This window comes from Pseudorasbora parva, chromosome 15 (genome assembly GCF_024679245.1).
Source record: "Pseudorasbora parva isolate DD20220531a chromosome 15, ASM2467924v1, whole genome shotgun sequence".
NCBI lineage: Eukaryota > Metazoa > Chordata > Actinopteri > Cypriniformes > Gobionidae > Pseudorasbora > Pseudorasbora parva.
This window is the reverse complement of record NC_090186.1, coordinates 1,533,898-1,553,897: the sequence shown is the minus strand read 5'-3', so window position 1 is coordinate 1,553,897 and position 20,000 is coordinate 1,533,898. Positions and strand designations below refer to the sequence as shown.

General features: G+C 42.5%; 1 protein-coding gene across 2 annotated transcripts in view; it reads right to left on the bottom strand.

The window, feature by feature from the left end:
• Positions 1 to 20,000, bottom strand: part of med23 (mediator complex subunit 23) — a 55,057-nt gene that overhangs the window by 3,166 nt on the left and 31,891 nt on the right. For both annotated transcript variants that reach the window (XM_067416649.1, XM_067416650.1), the window contains 8 exons: positions 17,245 to 17,425; positions 15,133 to 15,303; positions 9,119 to 9,335; positions 7,536 to 7,772; positions 6,625 to 6,790; positions 5,523 to 5,595; positions 4,733 to 4,947; positions 483 to 603 (listed from right to left, as the gene is read on the bottom strand). In XM_067416649.1, coding sequence (XP_067272750.1) covers positions 483 to 603; positions 4,733 to 4,947; positions 5,523 to 5,595; positions 6,625 to 6,790; positions 7,536 to 7,772; positions 9,119 to 9,335; positions 15,133 to 15,303; positions 17,245 to 17,425 — 1,381 coding nt within the window. The remainder of the gene's footprint in view (positions 1 to 482; positions 604 to 4,732; positions 4,948 to 5,522; positions 5,596 to 6,624; positions 6,791 to 7,535; positions 7,773 to 9,118; positions 9,336 to 15,132; positions 15,304 to 17,244; positions 17,426 to 20,000) is intronic.

Below are 20,000 nucleotides of genomic sequence, written 5' to 3'. Positions count from 1 at the left end.
AACTGGCCCTTCCACAGGAAACACTGCTCCTGGACATGAATTTAAGGGACAAATATCCTCCCTCTATGGAAAAGTGAATCTGCACGGCATATGAAGAGCTTGTCCATGACAGGTCTAAAGCAGTGAAGATTCAGCACATCTGACCCAGAGCTGGTTATCCGCTCTTACACACACACACACACACACACCGTGCTCAGCGATGGCCGCGGGTGTGAGGAGAGTAAATGTGCGGTGGTCAGGCTCACTTTTATTAGATTGACTGCTTCAAACAGCCCCAGAGGAACCGCATGAACTCCTCAAGCGCTCTCGAAGTGTGTGTGTGTGTGTGTGTGTGTGTGTGTGTGTGCGCGCCAGCCTGTAGACTAATCAAGCCTTTTAGTTTCCTGTGCCACTCTCTTCTCTCTCCCATGAGGCTTTGCTTTGAAGAGTCGAGGTGAGTGTGTGAAATGGGCAGGTGTGTGTGTGTGTGTGTGTGTGTGTACCTCCAGCATGCATCTGGTCCTCTCCTGCTGGAAGCGCTGCAGAAACGGCCCCACCAGGTGATAAACGTACAGCAGCTGGAACTCAGTCTTCACGATGGGCTTCAGGACCTCCGACAGGAACCTGACACACACACACGCGCGCGCACACGCACACACACACACACGCGCGCGCGCACACACACACACACGAAGACCGTGTGAAATCACTGTGATAATTGCACATGTTGACATTAGACTAGGCTATTAATGGTGATCAAGAACTGTAGCACAGAATTAAAGTCACCATGAAATGTTTTTTTTATGGATTACTGCAGTATTTATTCTAAATGATTTATCAGTGCACATCATTAACGATTGCATTGATGAATTATGACAATATGAGTATAAAGCATTTATACTGATGGTGTTTATATTGTAACAGATGATTTTAAGAGTGTGTATTTGCCCCCCTCCTCTGTTTTAATGAGCAGTAGTAACGCAAACACACTTCAAAATAAGAGTCCTGTGTATTTCAGGCTGGTTTATCATGTGGGATCAAATCAAATCAAAGTTTATTTATAGAGCACCTTTTTAAAACAACAGATGTTCACCAAAGTGCTGTACAGATAACAAAATAACATACAATAATAAATACAATAATAATCAGAAACGCACACTTAAGAGAAACTCCTAACAGGTAACTCTCATACTGTGTTGTATGCTGCACTATACAAATATGTTTTTAAATGAGATTTAAAAACAGCCAGTGAAGGTGCCTGCCTAATGTACAAAGGCAAATTATTCCAGAGTTTGGAGGCCGCTATTGCAAAGGCACGGTCACCTCTGCTCTTTAGTCCTGCATTAGGGCATACTAGAAGCAGTTGCCTAGCAGACCTAAGTGCTCTTGATGGAGCATATGGCTTTAATAGCTCTGAGAGATATTTTGGAGCAATATTATTTAATGATTTAAAAACAAAAAGTAAAATCTTAAAATCAATTCTAAACTGAACGGGTAACCAATGAAGGGAAGCCAATATCGGTGTGATGTGTTCTCGTTTACGTGTCCCAGTTAATAAACGTGCAGCTGCATTTTGTACCCTCTGGAAACGTTTTAGAGATGCCTCCCCAATGCCTACATAGAGACTGTTACAATAATCAAGGCGGGATGATATAAAAGCATGGATGACCCTCTCAAAATCAGTAAAAGATACAATTGACTTGACTTTAGATAATTACCTTAACTGATAAAAACATGATTTAATTACCAAATTAATCTGTTTTTCTAGTTTAAAGTCACTGTCAATTAAAACCCCCAAGATTTTTACAACAGGCTTCTTTTATCAATGCACTTTTATGATGGACAGATGCACTTTTATGATGGACGGATGCACTTTTATGATGGACAGATGCACTTTTATGATGGACAGATGCACTTTTATGATGGATAGATGCACTTTTATGATCGACAGATGCACTTTTATGATGGACTGATGCACTTTTATGATGGACTGATGCACTTTTATGATCGACAGATGCACTTTTATGATGGACAGATTCACTTTTATGATGGACAGATGCACTTTTATGATGGACAGATGCACTTTTATGATGGACTGATGCACTTTTATGATGGACTGATGCACTTTTATGATGGACAGATGCACTTTTATGATGGACAGATGCACTTTTATGATGGACGGATGCACTTTTATGATGGACGGATGCACTTTTATGATGGACGGATGCACTTTTATGATGGACGGATGCACTTTTATGATGGACAGATGCACTTTTATGATGGACAGATGCACTTTTATGATGGACAGATGCACTTTTATGATGGACAGATGCACTTTTATGATGGACGGATGCACTTTTATGATGGACGGATGCACTTTTAGGATGGACAGATGCACTTTTATGATGGACAGATGCACTTTTATGATGGACAGATGCACTTTTATGATGGACTGATGCACTTTTATGATGGACAGATGCACTTTTATGATGGACAGATGCACTTTTATGATGGACAGATTCACTTTTATGATGGACAGATGCACTTTTATGATGGACAGATGCACTTTTATGATGGACAGATGCACTTTTATGATGGACTGATGCACTTTTATGATGGACTGATGCACTTTTATGATGGACAGATGCACTTTTATGATGGACAGATGCACTTTTATGATGGACGGATGCACTTTTATGATGGACAGATGCACTTTTATGATGGACGGATGCACTTTTATGATGGACAGATGCACTTTTATGATGGACAGATGCACTTTTATGATGGACAGATGCACTTTTATGATGGACAGATGCACTTTTATGATGGACGGATGCACTTTTATGATGGACGGATGCACTTTTATGATGGACAGATGCACTTTTATGATGGACAGATGCACTTTTATGATGGACAGATGCACTTTTATGATGGACAGATGCACTTTTATGATGGATAGATGCACTTTTAGGATGGACAGATGCACTTTTAGGATGGACAGATGCACTTTTAGGATGGATAGATGCACTTTTAGGATGGACAGATGCACTTTTATGATGGACAGATGCACTTTTATGATGGACAGATGCACTTTTATGATGGACAGATGCACTTTTATGATGGATAGATGCACTTTTATGATGGATAGATGCACTTTTATGATGGACGGATGCACTTTTATGATGGACGGATGCACTTTTATGATGGACAGATGCACTTTTATGATGGACAGATGCACTTTTATAATGGACAGATGCACTTTTATGATGGACGGATGCACTTTTATGATGGACGGATGCACTTTTATGATGGACGGATGCACTTTTATGATGGACAGATGCACTTTTATGATGGACAGATGCACTTTTATGATGGATAGATGCACTTTTATGATGGATAGATGCCCTTTTATGATGGACAGATGCACTTTTATGATGGACAGATGCACTTTTATGATGGACAGATGCACTTTTATGATGGACAGATGCACTTTTATGATGGACAGATGCACTTTTATGATGGACAGATGCACTTTTATGATGGACAGATGCACTTTTATGCCCTCGTCATCAGAGAAGAGATTAAGTTATTCTGATTCAAGAATATTTTCACAATAATGATGTGCATCAAATAATTTATGATTAATACTGCAATATTCCATAAAAACGGCATTTTGATTTCACAGTGATTTTAAACGCCCTTGAGCGGTATTATTTCCACTATAAAACACGAGCTCTGGCTCGGAGTGTGATCAGCCTCAGACGTGTGTGTGTGTGTGTGTGTGTGTGATGACAGCGCTCAGTGGAGACAGAGCAGAGGTTTGGTGTTTTCACACTGGAGTGAACAGACGGCAGAGCAGAGAGAGATGAAGCTAACGCTCCTATCACAGCTCCTCCAGGATCGGCCTGTCACTGAATGATCTGTGTGTGTGTGTGTGTGGACACATCCCAGACGTCAGAGCACTGAGGGCCAGCCGGCGCAGATTAACAGACACATTTACACTTCAAAACAAACAGAGCATGTGACTGACGCCTCGCAGCACTAACACACACACACTCAGAAGCCCGGGGTCAGGAGGATTGTTCATTTCATGGGGAATACAGAAATTGTTTGTCATTGTAACACTGTTTGTTATATTTGTGTGTTCAGTGACATTGTGGGATTAGTCGGCTGTGAGGATCTTTGGTGAGGGGTTTCTCGAGGTTATGTGAAGGTAAATGTACAACCTTTTTAGGACCAATTAAAGAAAATTAAAGGAATAAGTTGAAGGGAACACACGTCAATATGTTCTCTAAATGTAAATCAGTTGATTAGTGACACTTAAAAGTTTGAGAAAACAATTTCCAACAGATCTCAATCACTTTTTAATTAACTAAAGTCCATAAAATGCATCTGTCGGCATATAACTGCTCCACACGGCTCTGGGAGGTTAATAAAGGCCTTGTGAAGGAAATCAATGCGTTTGTGTGAGAAAAATATCCATATACTCCGCAGTGAGACTGCTGACGTGTTATCTGGAGCGCCCGTGTATTCAGGTTCAAATCAATATGGCTGAGCAAAAAAAATCACAAGTATTTATGAGATTTCTGGTCCTTCTGGAAAGGGACAGTATACCGTACATACATTTCAATGGAGGGACAGAAAGCTCTCGGACTAAATATAAAATAATAAATGTGTCTCTCTGCACTAGTGTGGTAAAGTGTGGGACGCTGTGTTGGTTCTGGTTATATCTGAGACGGGTCCGAGGTCTTACTTGGGAATGAGTGAGAGCTGTCCGATGCTGGAGTGATGCCAGACGGTGTGAGCCAGAGCCAGAATATAACTGCAGTGCATCTCTGAGTACGACTGGTGACAGGCGGTGAAGTCCAAAAGCTGGAACGGGTAACCCACCCAATCGGCCTCCGAGCACAGAACCGGACTGCTGATCACACTCACAATACGGTCATGGAGGACGATCCAGTACGGCTCCTGAGCAACACACAATTACATTAACTCAAAGATTTAAGAGCAGGGAGACACACACAAGAAAACGATGGCTTTAAATCGAGTTAAGATGCCATCAGGAACACTGAAAAAATGCTCTTCTTACGCAGTAATTTTTGTCTTAATGTCTAAAAATTCTTAAAACAAGATGCATTTACTAGATCAGTAAAGTGACATAAGATATTTTTTCTTGTTTTGTTGAGAATAAAATCTAAATGAAGTGAGTTTTTGCTTAAAACAGGCAAAATTATCTGCCAATGGGGTGAGAAAAATAATCTTATTTCTGATTGAAATCTTGTTTCTTGTTTCCGAGATTATTTGTCTCACCCCATTGGCAGATCATTTTGCCTGTTTTAAGCAAAAACTCACTTCATTTAGATATTTTTCCCCAGAAAACAAAAAAAAATATCTCATGTCGTTTTACTGATCTAGTAAATGCATCTTGATTTAAGAATATTTAGATATTTGGACTGGAAACAAGAGAAAAATACTGAATAAGAAGAGCATTTATAGCGGTGTATGAGAGAGCAGCTGAATGTAAGTAAAGAGTGTGACCGTACAGGCAGAGCCGTGATGACGAGGCCAATCGCGTTCATCCAGGCCGTGACGTTCTCACGGGGAACCAGCGGCTGGCTGCGAAACACACACACACACACACACACACTCATCAGACACTACACACACACAACTCCACCATATGCATGCATGAGTCTCTCATACATGGGCGTCGGAAGCAAATACAGTGGGTGGGTCCTCTCTCTCTCAGAATTTTTCATGTAAATGGCATCTAAATTTTTTTTAGATGCCATTTACATGAAATACAAATATACCGTAGATTACTAAACGATTGATTGAGCCAGACAAAATTACGGAAAACACTGAGCTATTTACTGTGGCTATAGTGTAGGGGTAAGACAAATGGCCTCCACTGCAAAAATGCTCTTCTTACTCAGTATTTTTGTCTTGTTTCTAGTCCAAACATCTAAAAACTCTTAAAACAAGAAGTATTTACTAGACAAGCAAAAGTAATTTTGTCTTGTTTTGGGAAAAATAACTCAAAATGAAGAGAGTTTTTGCTTAAAATAAGATAATAATCTGCCAAGGGGTGAGAAAAATAATCTTAATTCAAACAGAAAACAAGATTATTTTTCTCACCCCATTGGCAGATTATTTATCTTATTTTAAGCAAAAACTCTCTTCATTTTGAGTTATTTTTTCCCAAAACAAGACAGTAATTTTTACTTGTCTAGTAAATGTTTCTTAATGTAAGATTTTTTTTAGATATTTTGACTAGAAACGAGACAAAAATACTAAGAAAAGTATTTTTTGCAGTGTCAAGTTTTGATGCAAATCAATCAGAGGTTCGAATCCGCCTTTTGCCATCACATATCAGATCGGAAAGGTATTTATTTTCAATAAAAATGGAGAAAATATTAGAAAAGTGTAAATAAAGCGTCTAATATGTGTTTAATAATAAGTGTGTCTCGGTTAGGGGTAGCTAAACATACATGTGCTGAATTAGAGACGATAAAAGTGAGTGTGTCCAATATCATTGGTCGTAAAGAGTAGGTGGGCCTTGTCCCACACACACACACACACACACACACAATGGTTCCGACACCCATGCTCTCATATGTCCACAGTTTTGTGATGACCTCTGACCTCTTGAGCACCACGTTGAGCAGGGCGTTCCCGACGTCTTTCCCCGGCACCGCCAGAGCCATGAGCTCCACACAGGTGACGTGCAGCGCGTGAGCCGCCGGATTGGGGAACTCGTTGAACCGCCAATCACAGTTGGGGAACGGCCCCGGAGATTTACCTGCCATGGGTGCACCAGTCAAGGAGAATCAACTGAGGCAACATTACACACACACTGAGCCATTACACACACCATACACTCCAAGAGCTTGCAGATGAGCGAGTTTATATCCTGTGCTGAGTGATTTCCCATTGAAGCTGGAATATCTCAGACCTATTAATATAATATGTCTACTTAACCCTCCTCCTTCCAATGGGTCATTTTGACCCGGAACTCATTTTTAAAAATTGAGTATCCATCGGAGTGGTCCAACACCTTACACGGCAAAAAATGCTCTTCTTACTCAGTCATTGTGTCTTGTTTCCAGTCTAAATATCTAACAATTCTTAAATCAAGATGCATTTACTAGATCAGTAAAACGACATGAGATATTTATTCTTGTTTTGTTGAGAATAAAATCTAAATGAAGTGAGTTTTTGCTTAAAACAGGCAAAATGATCTGCCAATGGGGTGAGAAAAATAATCTTATTTCTGATTGAAATCTTGTTTCTTGTTTCCGTCCCAAACAGAAATCAGATTATTTTTCTCACCCCATTGGCAGATTATTTATCTTATTTTAAGCAAAAACTCTCTTCATTTTGAGTTATTTTTCCCCAAAACAAGACAATTACTTTTGCTTGTCTAGTAAATACGTCTTGTTTTAAGAATTTTTAGATGTTGGACTAGAAACAAGACAAAAATACTGAGTAAGAAGAGCATTTTTTGAAGGAAGCCCCTCCCGCATCTCTCGTCTGTGAGGGCTCATAAAGGATATTATCCACCAGCCGGCCGATGAGCTTGCAGTAGTAAGTGTCGTCGGGGATCCAGACGTTGTCCTCGCGGGCGTTCATCCCACACTTCAGGTAGGTCTCGCTGAGACACCAGCCGGGGGTGCGGTTGTCCTTCAGAGAGCTCATGATGGCGTGGACCAGCTTCCTCTTCAGGTTGGTGCGATCTCGCAGATGCCTCTCGTAATAGTGCAGCGTGTTGTACAGGTACGTCACCGGACGATCTGCAGGTGAAAGGTGAACATGAAAGCAAAACCCGTCATAATTAATACAATTCAAGAACTCGGTAAGAAGTTATTGGGGGTAGAAGAAATATGAATGCTGTTTGCATGTTTGGTAGAATTGTAGAAGCTCTAGTTCATTAAAGAGCTTATATTCTGCGCTTGCGGATGATTTCTGGCTCTACTAGAGCAGGTTTTCCTGCTTGAATGTTGATTATTTTCTCATATTCTCCATTGTTGCGGCTCCTCTCTTCCCTGTCTGTCAGTAACTTAGTTCCTGTCTCTATGAAGTCCCGCCTTCTGAAAAGCACACTGTGCTCTGATTGGTCGGCTGGAGCAGTGTGTTGGGATTGGTGTTTGGGAAATGTCCCGCCCCTTACCATAGAGACAGAGCGACAGGCGTCATAATCTGAAGCCACGCCCACCGTGGAAACAAACCAGCCGTCTCCATTGGCTTTCTATTTCGGGAAGCGCCTCCTTGTTATTTCTGACTTATTACAAAAAAACGAACAATGTCTAAAAGCTGATATGTGACGAGGTGTGCAGAAAACAAGATAAACAACACACAACCAAACACCCAGACTTGTTTATGAGCTGCTGACCCAAAAAACGAGCGTTTAAAGACATAAAAGTGCATGAGACGGAGCGGGACATGTTATATTACACTGAGATCGACACACACTGGAGGAGAAAGTAATCAGAGACAGGAAATATAAAACTGACATTTGGATATTTGACTGAATGTTTACTGCACACGTAGACAAACAGAGACATACTGAGTGTCCGGATCCCCAAACTGAGCCATTCTTCTGCTGGAGCTTCACGTCTTATTGCCCGTGTCCACTTTTGTCTCCTCAAACGCTCGTTTCTTAGGGTCGACAGCTGATATAAACTGAGTTCTGTGTTTTTATCTTGTTTGCTGCACACCTCGTCACAGATCAGCTTTTAGACATTGTTCTGTTTTTGGTAATAAGTCTGAAATGACACGGAGGCGCCTCACGCAATACAAAGACAATGGAGAGCGCTGGGTTGTCCGGTGTGGGCGTGGCCTAAACACACTCCATAAAAGTGTGTGTGTGTCTCTATAACTGTTTCAAAAACACTACTAACTAACTCAAGCAGGCCCCGTCCCTTTATTCTGTGCATGAATTATTATAATGAGGCATATTGTGACGTGTTGGTTCCCAGAAGAAACTCAAGACTATAATAGAGGCGTTCCAGGAGTTCAGAAACACTGACACTGAGATAGACAAGAGCTGGAGCTTTGTGTAGCTTGACATTTTGAGATCCGTTTCCTGATCTATGAAAATATGAAAGCGCTATATAAATGCCTCATCCGTTCCTCTCACCGTGGAACTTGTAGAGCCCCCCCAGGTGATCGAGCAGCGTCTCCAGAGACTTCGACACCGGCAGCAGCTCCAGGAAGCGATGGATGACGATGTCGAACACCGGGAGGAAGCGCAGACACACGTTGCCGAAGTAGATGGGCAGGTACTGAGACTGCAGCTGAATGGGAGGATTGACCTGCTCCGCCAGGCCCTCGAAGTACAGCTTCTCTGGATACTTCTGCAATTAGAGGAGGAGTACCATCAAAACCATCATCACATCCCAGACACACTCAAAAAATGCTCTTCTTACTCAGTAATGTTGTCTTGTTTCTAGTCCAAATATCTAACAATTCTTAAAACAATAAGTATGTACTAGACAAGCAAAAGTAATTGTCTTGTTTTGGGAAAAATAACTCAAAATGAAGAGAGTTTTTGCTTAAAATAAGATAAATAATCTGCCAATGGGGTGAGAAAAATAATCTTAATTCTGTTTGGGACGGAAATCGCTAATTTTAATCAAAAACTCATTTTGAGTTATTTTTCCCAAAACAAGACAATTACTTTTGCTTGTCTAGTACATACTTATTGTTTTAAGAATTTGTAGATGTTTGGACTAGAAACAAGACAAAATGACTGAGTAAGAAGAGCATTTTTTGCCGAGGGCTAACATAGCCAATCTTTATAGTTATGGTTCTTGGTGTGAACAGGTCTTCAGTGTTGTATATTTCAGTCTCTATCTTGTAGAAAACAGCTGCTGGGGACGTGACCAAAAGATCTCAAGAATACGTCTCTTTCTAAGCTCCATGTCAGCCTTGGTCTCGTGGTCGGGTTCAGCTCAGGTCAAACTGTGTGCTGAGTTATGTTTTGTTTGCCATTGAGCACAGATACACACAAGACGAAATGTCACCGCAATCTGAGGTCAATCTCTACTTAAAACGCCACAGAGAAATAAAGACGGGATAACATCTGTGTTTATGACATTTCAGAAACTCATCAAACTTGGTATTTGTCTGAATATCCTGACCTGAGATTGAACAGTGTTTCATCTCTAAAGGTCAACAAGAGAACGAGCGATACACACATCCATATGTGAGGTCCATCTGAGAGACACACATCTCTGTGCGTTTCATTATTTAACAGATCACGGAAGAACAGATGCGCACTTACTAAAGCTTGACCAGCCTCTGAAGGACATTAAACACACTACAGTCAGAGGACACGAAACTGAACACAAGAGACTGAAACTGTCGAGACTGTTGCCGGAAACAACGAGTGAGGGAGAAAATCCACTGGATTAGAGAACATTTGAGCTTAACGCCTCAAATCTTTGAAAGATATTCAGAGTTTTAGTAGTGATGCTTAGTAGCAAATAAATGTCATTAACTCTGATAAATTCTGCATTGATAGTGTGTAGCAACTTGTGTTTAGTGCGTGCAGTTAATGTTTAGCAGGTTGTGTGTTGCGGTACCTTGTGGTAGGTCATGTGTTTGGTGTGTGTGTGTTGTTGTGGTAGGTCATGTGTTTGGTGTGTGTGTTGTGGTAGGTCATGTGTTTGGTGTGTGTGTGTTGTGGTAGGTCATGTGTTTGGTGTGTGTGTGTTGTGGTAGGTCATGTGTTTGGTGTGTGTGTGTTGTTGTGGTAGGTCATGTGTTTGGTGTGTGTGTTGTGGTAGGTCATGTGTTTGGTGTGTGTGTTGTGGTAGGTCATGTGTTTGGTGTGTGTGTTGTGGTAGGTTGTGTGTTTGGTGTGTGTGTTGTGGTAGGTCATGTGTTTGGTGTGTGTGTTGTGGTAGGTCATGTGTTTGGTGTGTGTGTTGTGGTAGGTCATGTGTTTGGTGTGTGTGTGTTGTGGTAGGTCATGTGTTTGGTGTGTGTGTGTTGTTGTGGTAGGTCATGTGTTTGGTGTGTGTGTTGTGGTAGGTCATGTGTTTGGTGTGTGTGTTGTGGTAGGTCATGTGTTTGGTGTGTGTGTTGTGGTAGGTCGTGTGTTTGGTGTGTGTGTTGTGGTAGGTCATGTGTTTGGTGTGTGTGTTGTGGTAGGTTGTGTGTTTGGTGTGTGTGTTGTGGTAGGTCGTGTGTTTGGTGTGTGTGTTGTGGTAGGTCATGTGTTTGGTGTGTGTGTTGTGGTAGGTCATGTGTTTGGTGTGTGTGTTGTGGTAGGTTGTGTGTTTGGTGTGTGTGTTGTGGTAGGTCGTGTGTTTGGTGTGTGTGTTGTGGTAGGTCGTGTGTTTGGTGTGTGTGTTGTGGTAGGTCATGTGTTTGGTGTGTGTGCTGTGGTAGGTTGTGTGTTTGGTGTGTGTGTTGCGGTACCTTGCGGCAGGTCATGTGTTTGGTGTGTGTGTTGCGGTAGGTTGTGTGTTTGGTGTGTGTGTTGCGGTACCTTGTGGTAGGTCATGTGTTTGGTGTGTGTGTTGCGGTAGGTCGTGTGTTTGGTGTGTGTGTTGCGGTACCTTGTGGTAGGTCATGTGTTTCTGGTGTGTGTTGTGGTAGGTGGTGTGTTTGGTGTGTGTGTTGCGGTACCTTGTGGTAGGTCATGTGTTTGGTGTGTGTGTTGTGGTAGGTCGTGTGTTTGGTGTGTGTGTGTTGTTGTGGTAGGTCATGTGTTTGGTGTGTGTGTGTTGTTGTGGTAGGTCATGTGTTTGGTGTGTGTGTGTTGTTGTGGTAGGTCATGTGTTTGGTGTGTGTGTTGTGGTAGGTCATGTGTTTGGTGTGTGTGTTGTGGTAGGTCATGTGTTTGGTGTGTGTGTTGTGGTAGGTCATGTGTTTGGTGTGTGTGTTGTGGTAGGTCATGTGTTTGGTGTGTGTGTTGCGGTAGGTTGTGTGTTTGGTGTGTGTGTTGCGGTACCTTGTGGTAGGTCATGTGTTTGGTGTGTGTGTGTTGTTGTGGTAGGTCATGTGTTTGGTGTGTGTGTGTTGTTGTGGTAGGTCATGTGTTTGGTGTGTGTGTGTTGTTGTGGTAGGTCATGTGTTTGGTGTGTGTGTTGTGGTAGGTCATGTGTTTGGTGTGTGTGTTGTGGTAGGTCATGTGTTTGGTGTGTGTGTTGTGGTAGGTCATGTGTTTGGTGTGTGTGTTGTGGTAGTTCATGTGTTTGGTGTGTGTGTTGTGGTAGGTCGTGTGTTTGGTGTGTGTGTTGTGGTAGGTCATGTGTTTGGTGTGTGTGTTGTGGTAGGTTGTGTGTTTGGTGTGTGTGTTGTGGTAGGTCGTGTGTTTGGTGTGTGTGTTGTGGTAGGTCATGTGTTGTGGTAGTTCATGTGTTTGGTGTGTGTGTTGTGGTAGGTCGTGTGTTTGGTGTGTGTGTTGTGGTAGGTCATGTGTTTGGTGTGTGTGTGTTGTGGTAGGTCATGTGTTTGGTGTGTGTGTTGCGGTACCTTGCGGCAGGTCATGTGTTTGGTGTGTGTGTTGCGGTAGGTTGTGTGTTTGGTGTGTGTGTTGCGGTACCTTGTGGTAGGTCATGTGTTTGGTGTGTGTTGCGGTAGGTCATGTGTTTGGTGTGTGTTGCGGTACCTTGTGGTAGGTCATGTGTTTGGTGTGTGTTGCGGTAGGTCATGTGTTTGGTGTGTGTTGCGGTAGGTCATGTGTTTGGTGTGTGTTGCGGTAGGTCATGTGTTTGGTGTGTGTTGCGGTAGGTCATGTGTTTGGTGTGTGTTGCGGTAGGTCATGTGTTTGGTGTGTGTTGCGGTAGGTCATGTGTTTGGTGTGTGTTGTGGTAGGTCGTGTGTTTGGTGTGTGTGTTGCGGTAGGTCATGTGTTTGGTGTGTGTGTTGCGGTAGGTCATGTGTTTGGTGTGTGTGTTGCGGTAGGTTGTGTGTTTGGTGTGTGTGTTGCGGTACCTTGTGGTAGGTCATGTGTTTGGTGTGTGTTGCGGTAGGTTGTGTGTTTGGTGTGTGTGTTGCGGTACCTTGTGGTAGGTCATGTGTTTGGTGTGTGTGTTGCGGTAGGTCATGTGTTTGGTGTGTGTGTTGCGGTACCTTGTGGTAGGTCATGTGTTTGGTGTGTGTTGTGGTAGGTTGTGTGTTTGGTGTGTGTGTTGCGGTACCTTGCGGTAGGTCATGTGTTTGGTGTGTGTTGCGGTACCTTGCGGTAGGTCATGTGTTTGGTGTGTGTTGCGGTAGGTCATGTGTTTGGTGTGTGTGTTGTGGTAGGTCATGTGTTTGGTGTGTGTTGCGGTAGGTCATGTGTTTGGTGTGTGTGTTGCGGTAGGTCATGTGTTTGGTGTGTGTTGCGGTACCTTTTGGTAGGTCATGTGTTTGGTGTGTGTTGCGGTAGGTCATGTGTTTGGTGTGTGTTGTGGTAGGTCGTGTGTTTGGTGTGTGTGTTGCGGTAGGTCATGTGTTTGGTGTGTGTGTTGCGGTAGGTCATGTGTTTGGTGTGTGTGTTGCGGTAGGTTGTGTGTTTGGTGTGTGTGTTGCGGTACCTTGTGGTAGGTCATGTGTTTGGTGTGTGTTGTGGTAGGTTGTGTGTTTGGTGTGTGTTGTGGTAGGTCATGTGTTTGGTGTGTGTTGTGGTAGGTTGTGTGTTTGGTGTGTGTTGTGGTAAGTTTTGTGTTTGGTGTGCGTGTTGCGGTACCTTGTGGTAGGTCATGTGTTTGGTGTGTGTTGCGGTAGGTCATGTGTTTGGTGTGTGTGTTGCGGTAGGTCATGTGTTTGGTGTGCGTGTTGCGGTACCTTGTGGTAGGTCGTGTGTTTGGTGTGTGTGGTGCGGTACCTTGTGGTAGGTCGTGTGTTTGGTGTGTGTGGTGCGGTACCTTGTGGTAGGTCATGTGTTTGGTGTGTGTTGTGGTAGGTCGTGTGTTTGGTGTGTGTGGTGCGGTAGGTCGTGTGTTTGGTGTGTGTGGTGTGGTACCTTGTGGTAGGTCATGTGTTTGGTGTGTGTTGTGGTAGGTTGTGTGTTTGGTGTGTGTGGTGCGGTACCTTGTGGTAGGTCATGTGTTTGGTGTGTGTTGTGGTAGGTTGTGTGTTTGGTGTGTGTGGTGCGGTACCTTGTGGTAGGTAATGTGTTTGGTGTGTGTTGTGGTAGGTCGTGTGTTTGGTGTGTGTGGTGCGGTAGGTCGTGTGTTTGGTGTGTGTGGTGTGGTACCTTGTGGTAGGTCGTGTGTTTGGTGTGTGTGGTGCGGTAGGTCGTGTGTTTGGTGTGTGTGGTGTGGTACCTTGTGGTAGGTCATGTGTTTGGTGTGTGTTGTGGTAGGTTGTGTGTTTGGTGTGTGTGGTGCGGTACCTTGTGGTAGGTCATGTGTTTGGTGTGTGTTGTGGTAGGTTGTGTGTTTGGTGTGTGTGGTGCGGTACCTTGTGGTAGGTAATGTGTTTGGTGTGTGTTGTGGTAGGTCGTGTGTTTGGTGTGTGTGGTGCGGTAGGTCGTGTGTTTGGTGTGTGTGGTGTGGTACCTTGTGGTAGGTCATGTGTTTGGTGTGTGTGGTGCGGTACCTTGTGGTAGGTCATGTGTTTGGTGTGTGTTGTGGTAGGTTGTGTGTTTGGTGTGTGTGGTGCGGTACCTTGTGGTAGGTCATGTGTTTGGTGTGTGTTGCGGTAGGTCGTGTGTTTGGTGTGTGTGGTGTGGTACCTTGTGGTAGGTAATGTGTTTGGTGTGTGTTGTGGTAGGTCGTGTGTTTGGTGTGTGTGGTGCGGTACCTTGTGGTAGGTCATGTGTTTGGTGTGTGTTGTGGTAGGTCGTGTGTTTGGTGTGTGTGGTGCGGTACCTTGTGGTAGGTCATGTGTTTGGTGTGTGTTGTGGTAGGTCGTGTGTTTGGTGTGTGTGGTGCGGTACCTTGTGGTAGGTCATGTGTTTGGTGTGTGTTGTGGTAGGTCGTGTGTTTGGTGTGTGTGGTGCGTACCTTGTGGTAGGTCATGTGTTTGGTGTGTGTGTTGCGGTAGGTTGTGTGTTTGGTGTGTGTGTTGCGGTACCTTGTGGTAGGTCATGTGTTTGGTGTGTGTTGTGGTAGGTCGTGTGTTTGGTGTGTGTGTTGCGGTACCTTGTGGTAGGTCATGTGTTTGGTGTGTGTGGTGCGGTAGGTCGTGTGTTTGGTGTGTGTGGTGCGGTACCTTGTGGTAGGTCATGTGTTTGGTGTGCCAGTCGCTCTGCAGCCAGTGTTCTGGAGCGTTCTCCTTCACGAAGTCACTGACGCGGTTGCGGAAGTCGTTTGGTTTGAGCAGCAGAAGCTGGATGATGAAGTAGCAGACCTGAGCCTCGTTCCCCTCGTGACTCCGCATCGCCTGCATGAAAACACACACCGCTCAGTGCCATGCGTTTGGAAATGTTTGTTCAGTGTAGCATATCGAGACAGCAGAGCTCTCAGGAAACGCTTCCAGTGTGTATTAATAACACACAACGCTGTCATCAGTGAGAGCGCACAGGGGCTGTTCACTAACACACACTGCAGAAAACACTCTTCTTATTTAGGATTTCTTTCTGGTTTCCAGTCTAAATATCTAAATCAAGATGTATTTACTAGATCAGAAAAAAGACAAGATATTTTTTCTTGTTTTCTTAAAAATAAAGTCAAAATTAAGTGAGATTATTTTTCTCACCCCATTCATTTTGATATTTTTCCCCAGAAAACAAGAAAAAATATATTTTGTCACTTTACTGATCTAGTAAATGCATCTTGTTTTAAGAATTTTTACATATTTGGACTGGAAACTAAAGGTAACACTTTAGTATGGGGAACACATATTCACTATTAAAGGGATAGTTCACTTTAAAATGATCAAACAGTTAACTGGAGCCATTGACTTTCTATAGTAGGAAAAAAAATACTATTAAAGTCAATGGCTCCAGTTTGGTTACTGACATTCTTCAAAATATCTTCCCTTGTGTTCAGCTGAAGAAAGAAACTCATACAGGTTTAAAATAACTTGAGGATGAGTAAAGGATGACAGAAGTTTCATTTTAAAGTGAACTATCCCTTTAACTCCGACTTCTGCCTCAATAACTCCTAATTTACTGCTTATTAATAGTTAGTAAGGTAGTTTTAGTAGCGTTTAAGTTTAGGTATTGGGTCGGATTAAGGGATGTAGAATAAGCTCATGCAGAATAAGGCATTAATATGAGCTTTATAAGTGCTCATAAACAGACAATATCATAGTAATATGCAGGATCATAAGACACTAGTTAATAGTTAATAACTGAACCCTAAAGTAAAGTGTTAGTGAAACGAGCCAACATGAGTAGGTAAGAAGAGCGCTGTGTGCAGAGCGGGTCTCAGTGAGTCACTGTTAGATCAGGGCTGATAAAGCAGGCGGCAGGAAGCGTATTGATCCGCGATGAGAAGGCCGATCCCCGGGGCTTTACAGTCCAGCTGGCCTTCTGTCTGCTTCTGACACACTCATAATGTTTCACATGTAGCTTCTCGACATGCTGCGCTAACAGGCCAATAAATCAAACAGCACTGAACACAGCGGACTCACTGCAAACATAACACACTCATTTATAAACATTACTACACATAATCAAAGGAATCAAAGCAAAGCGACATTAGAAAAGGTTTCAATCATCACATCTGTGATTGATCCATTGCAGATGGTTAAATACATTTCCACCGATTAGTTCATCTCATCTTTCAACGATTTAACGACTCGTCTGCATAATTACACTGCAGAAAATGCTCTTCTAACTCAGTCATTGTGTCTCGTTTCCAGTCCAAATATCTAAATATTCTTAAATCAAGATGCATTTACTAGATCAGTAAAACGACACAAGGTATTTTTTCTTGTTTTGTTGAGAATAAAATCTAAATGAAGTGAGTTTCTGCTTAAAACAGGCAAAATGATCTGCCAATGGGGTGAGAAAAATAATCTTATTTCTGATTGAAATCTTGTTTCTTGTTTCCGTCCCAAACAGAAATCAGATTATTTTTCTCACCCCATTGGCAGATCATTTTGCCTGTTTTAAGCAAAAACTCTCTTCATTTAGATATTTCCCTCCAGAAAACAAGCAAACATGTCTTATGTCATTTTACTGATCTAGTAAATGCATCTTGATTTAAGAATATTTAGATATTTGGACTGGAAACAAGACAAAAATACTAAATAAGAAGAGGGATCTGAAAGGGATTGCAGTACCAGTTTTGGCCACAATCTTACACACACTCCCTTTAAGTGTTGAGCATAAGCAGTGAAGAGTGTGTGTGTGTGTGTGTGTGTGCTGAGTCTCACCAGGCAGAGGATGAGTCTGTCCAGGGTCACGATGTTATATTTCCACACCATGTCGTTGAGGATCTCGATGCACTTGTTGAGCTGCTGCCCGCCGGCTGACGTGGAGAACTCGTACACCAGGAAGTCTGCAAACGTCCGCACATGAGCCACTAACGCCCGCGCCCCGATGCGCTCCAGCACCCTGAGCACACGGACACAGAAGAGCTTTACATGCGTGTTTATTAGTGTGTCACAGGTTGTGTGTTTGATGCGATGGTAAAGGGTTAGTTCACCCCATAATGAAATGTCTGTCATTAACTCCTCTCCCTAATGTCGCTCCACACCCGTAAGACCTCCGTTCATCTTCACACACAGTTTAAGATATTTTATATTTAGTCCGAGAGCGTATGCAAGTGTATGCACACTATACTGTCCATGTCCAGAAAGGGAATAAAAACATCATCACAGTAGTCCATATGAGACATCAGTGGGTTAATTAGAATCGAACTGTTATGAATCAGTGGATTGATTCATGAATCGGATCAATGAATCATGAATCGATTCGCTGATTCATAACCGTTTGAATCTTTATTTGAGGATTGAACACAAACGCGGAAGAGAAGCCAATGCTGAATAAAGTCGTAGTTTTTGTTATTTTTGGACCCAAATGTATTTTGGATGCTTCAAGAGACTCTAATTAACCCACTGATGTCTCATATGGACTACTGTGATGATGTTTTTATTCCCTTTCTGGACATGGACAGTATAGTGTGCATACACTTGCATACGCTCTCAGACTAAATATAAAATATCTTAAACTGTGTGTGAAGATGAACGGAGGTCTTACGGGTGTGGAACGACATTAGGGAGAGGAGTTAATGACAGACATTTCATTATGGGGTGAACTAACCCTTTAAAGGGTTGTGTGTTCGACGCATGTTGTTATGAGGCAGGTTGTGTGTTCGGTAGATGTTTCAATCAACTAAAGATGTTATGAATCCCTCTGGAAGAGGACGTGTGTGTGATTATCGTCCTAATGCACGAGAGGAAGACTCTGAAGAATAATTACCTCTTGGTTAAGTGCTATTGGTCAAACTAGATTAAGACGCAGGTAAATTTATGCATTGTCCCCAGGTTTGAGCTGAGTGATTGTAGGCCTTATTGAGTTCATGAGTGTGTATAATGTCAGATCAATAAGGCCTACCAATCAATCACTTCCAATCGAAAATCTGTTCTATTGAAAGAAAACACGATTGAATCCAATATTCTGAGATTACACTGCAAAAAATGCTCTTCTTACTTAGTATTTTTGTCTTGTTTCTAATCTAAATATCAAAAAATTCTTACATTAAGAAACATTTACTAGACAAGCAAAAGAAATAACTCAAAATGAAGAGAGTTTTTGCTTAAAATAAGATAAATAATCTGCCAATGGGGTGAGAAAAATAATCTTGTTTTCTGTTTGAATTAAGATTATTTTTCTCACCCCATTGGTAGATTATTTATCTTATTTTAAGCAAAAACTCTCTTCATTTTGAGTTATTTTTCCCCAAAACAAGACAATTACTTTTGCTTGTCTAGTAAATACTTCTTGTTTTAAGAATTTCTAGATATTTGGACTAGAAACAAGACAAACATACTAAGTAAGAAAAGCATTTTTTGCAGTGTATACAGCATAACCAAAGCAATTTAAAAGGCTGGTCATGTATGACCCGCAACACCAAATAGTGATTTCAGCACAGCACAAGGGAACATTGGCTCAAGGGTCGGAACAAACCGCCTGTAAAGTACACGAGACGCAGAATAAGAATGAGCGGTTACATAAGCACAGCGCTTTCTTAAAGCTAGCATTTGAATGGCGAATCTGTGCTTACTGCCATCTGACAGTCTGAAAGTGTCCAGTTATTTAATATCACGCCGTGTGTGTGTCCTGCAGCCTCTGATTAGTCTGAGAAACAGGCAGAACCGTCAGAAAGCCCTTCTGCACATCTGCCAGTGTAATGAGGCAGAGCTCGTGACTGCTGAACAAAGTGGATCACACAGGAGCGCTCCATTCAGCTCCGCACAAGCTGCCTTTATACGGCCGAGAGCAGCTGCAGACCACACACACACACACACACACACACACACACACACACACACACACACACACACACACACACACACACACACACACACACACACACACTTCAAATGATGCACAACATACTAATAACAGCCATTCAAAGAGAGTCAGATGAGCGCTGCGGACACAAGACACTTATTGTGCTTGTAAAGGATGATCTGAAATCACTGTCAGGTGATGTGTGAACAAACACACCAGCCAATGGGGCAGGAACACACACTTAAATATGTTTTTTTGTGTGTGAAATTGTTTAATGCACAGGTAGTTCCAAGTCAGATGAATCATTGTTTTATATTAATGCGCTGTTTTCATTATGAAGCGCGCGCATCTCTCTCTCTCTCTCTCTCTCTCTCTGGATAATTAATTAAAATAAATGCTATAATCTATTAAATCAAATAAACCTAATCTTACGCACTTCATCTCCGTGTCTGTTTCAAAGGAGAAGGAACGGTGGATCTAACGAGCCGTAAATGACTAAAATAACCATCATTATTACACGGCTCTGTGAAATACTTGATTCTGATTGGTCAATCGCTCATTCCAGCGGTGTGTTATTTCCAGATAACACACACCGCTCATCCGGGTACTGCGAGTTATCTCGACCGGTTCTACTTCTGTGCTTAACGCTGGCGCCATCTTGTGGCTTAAACAG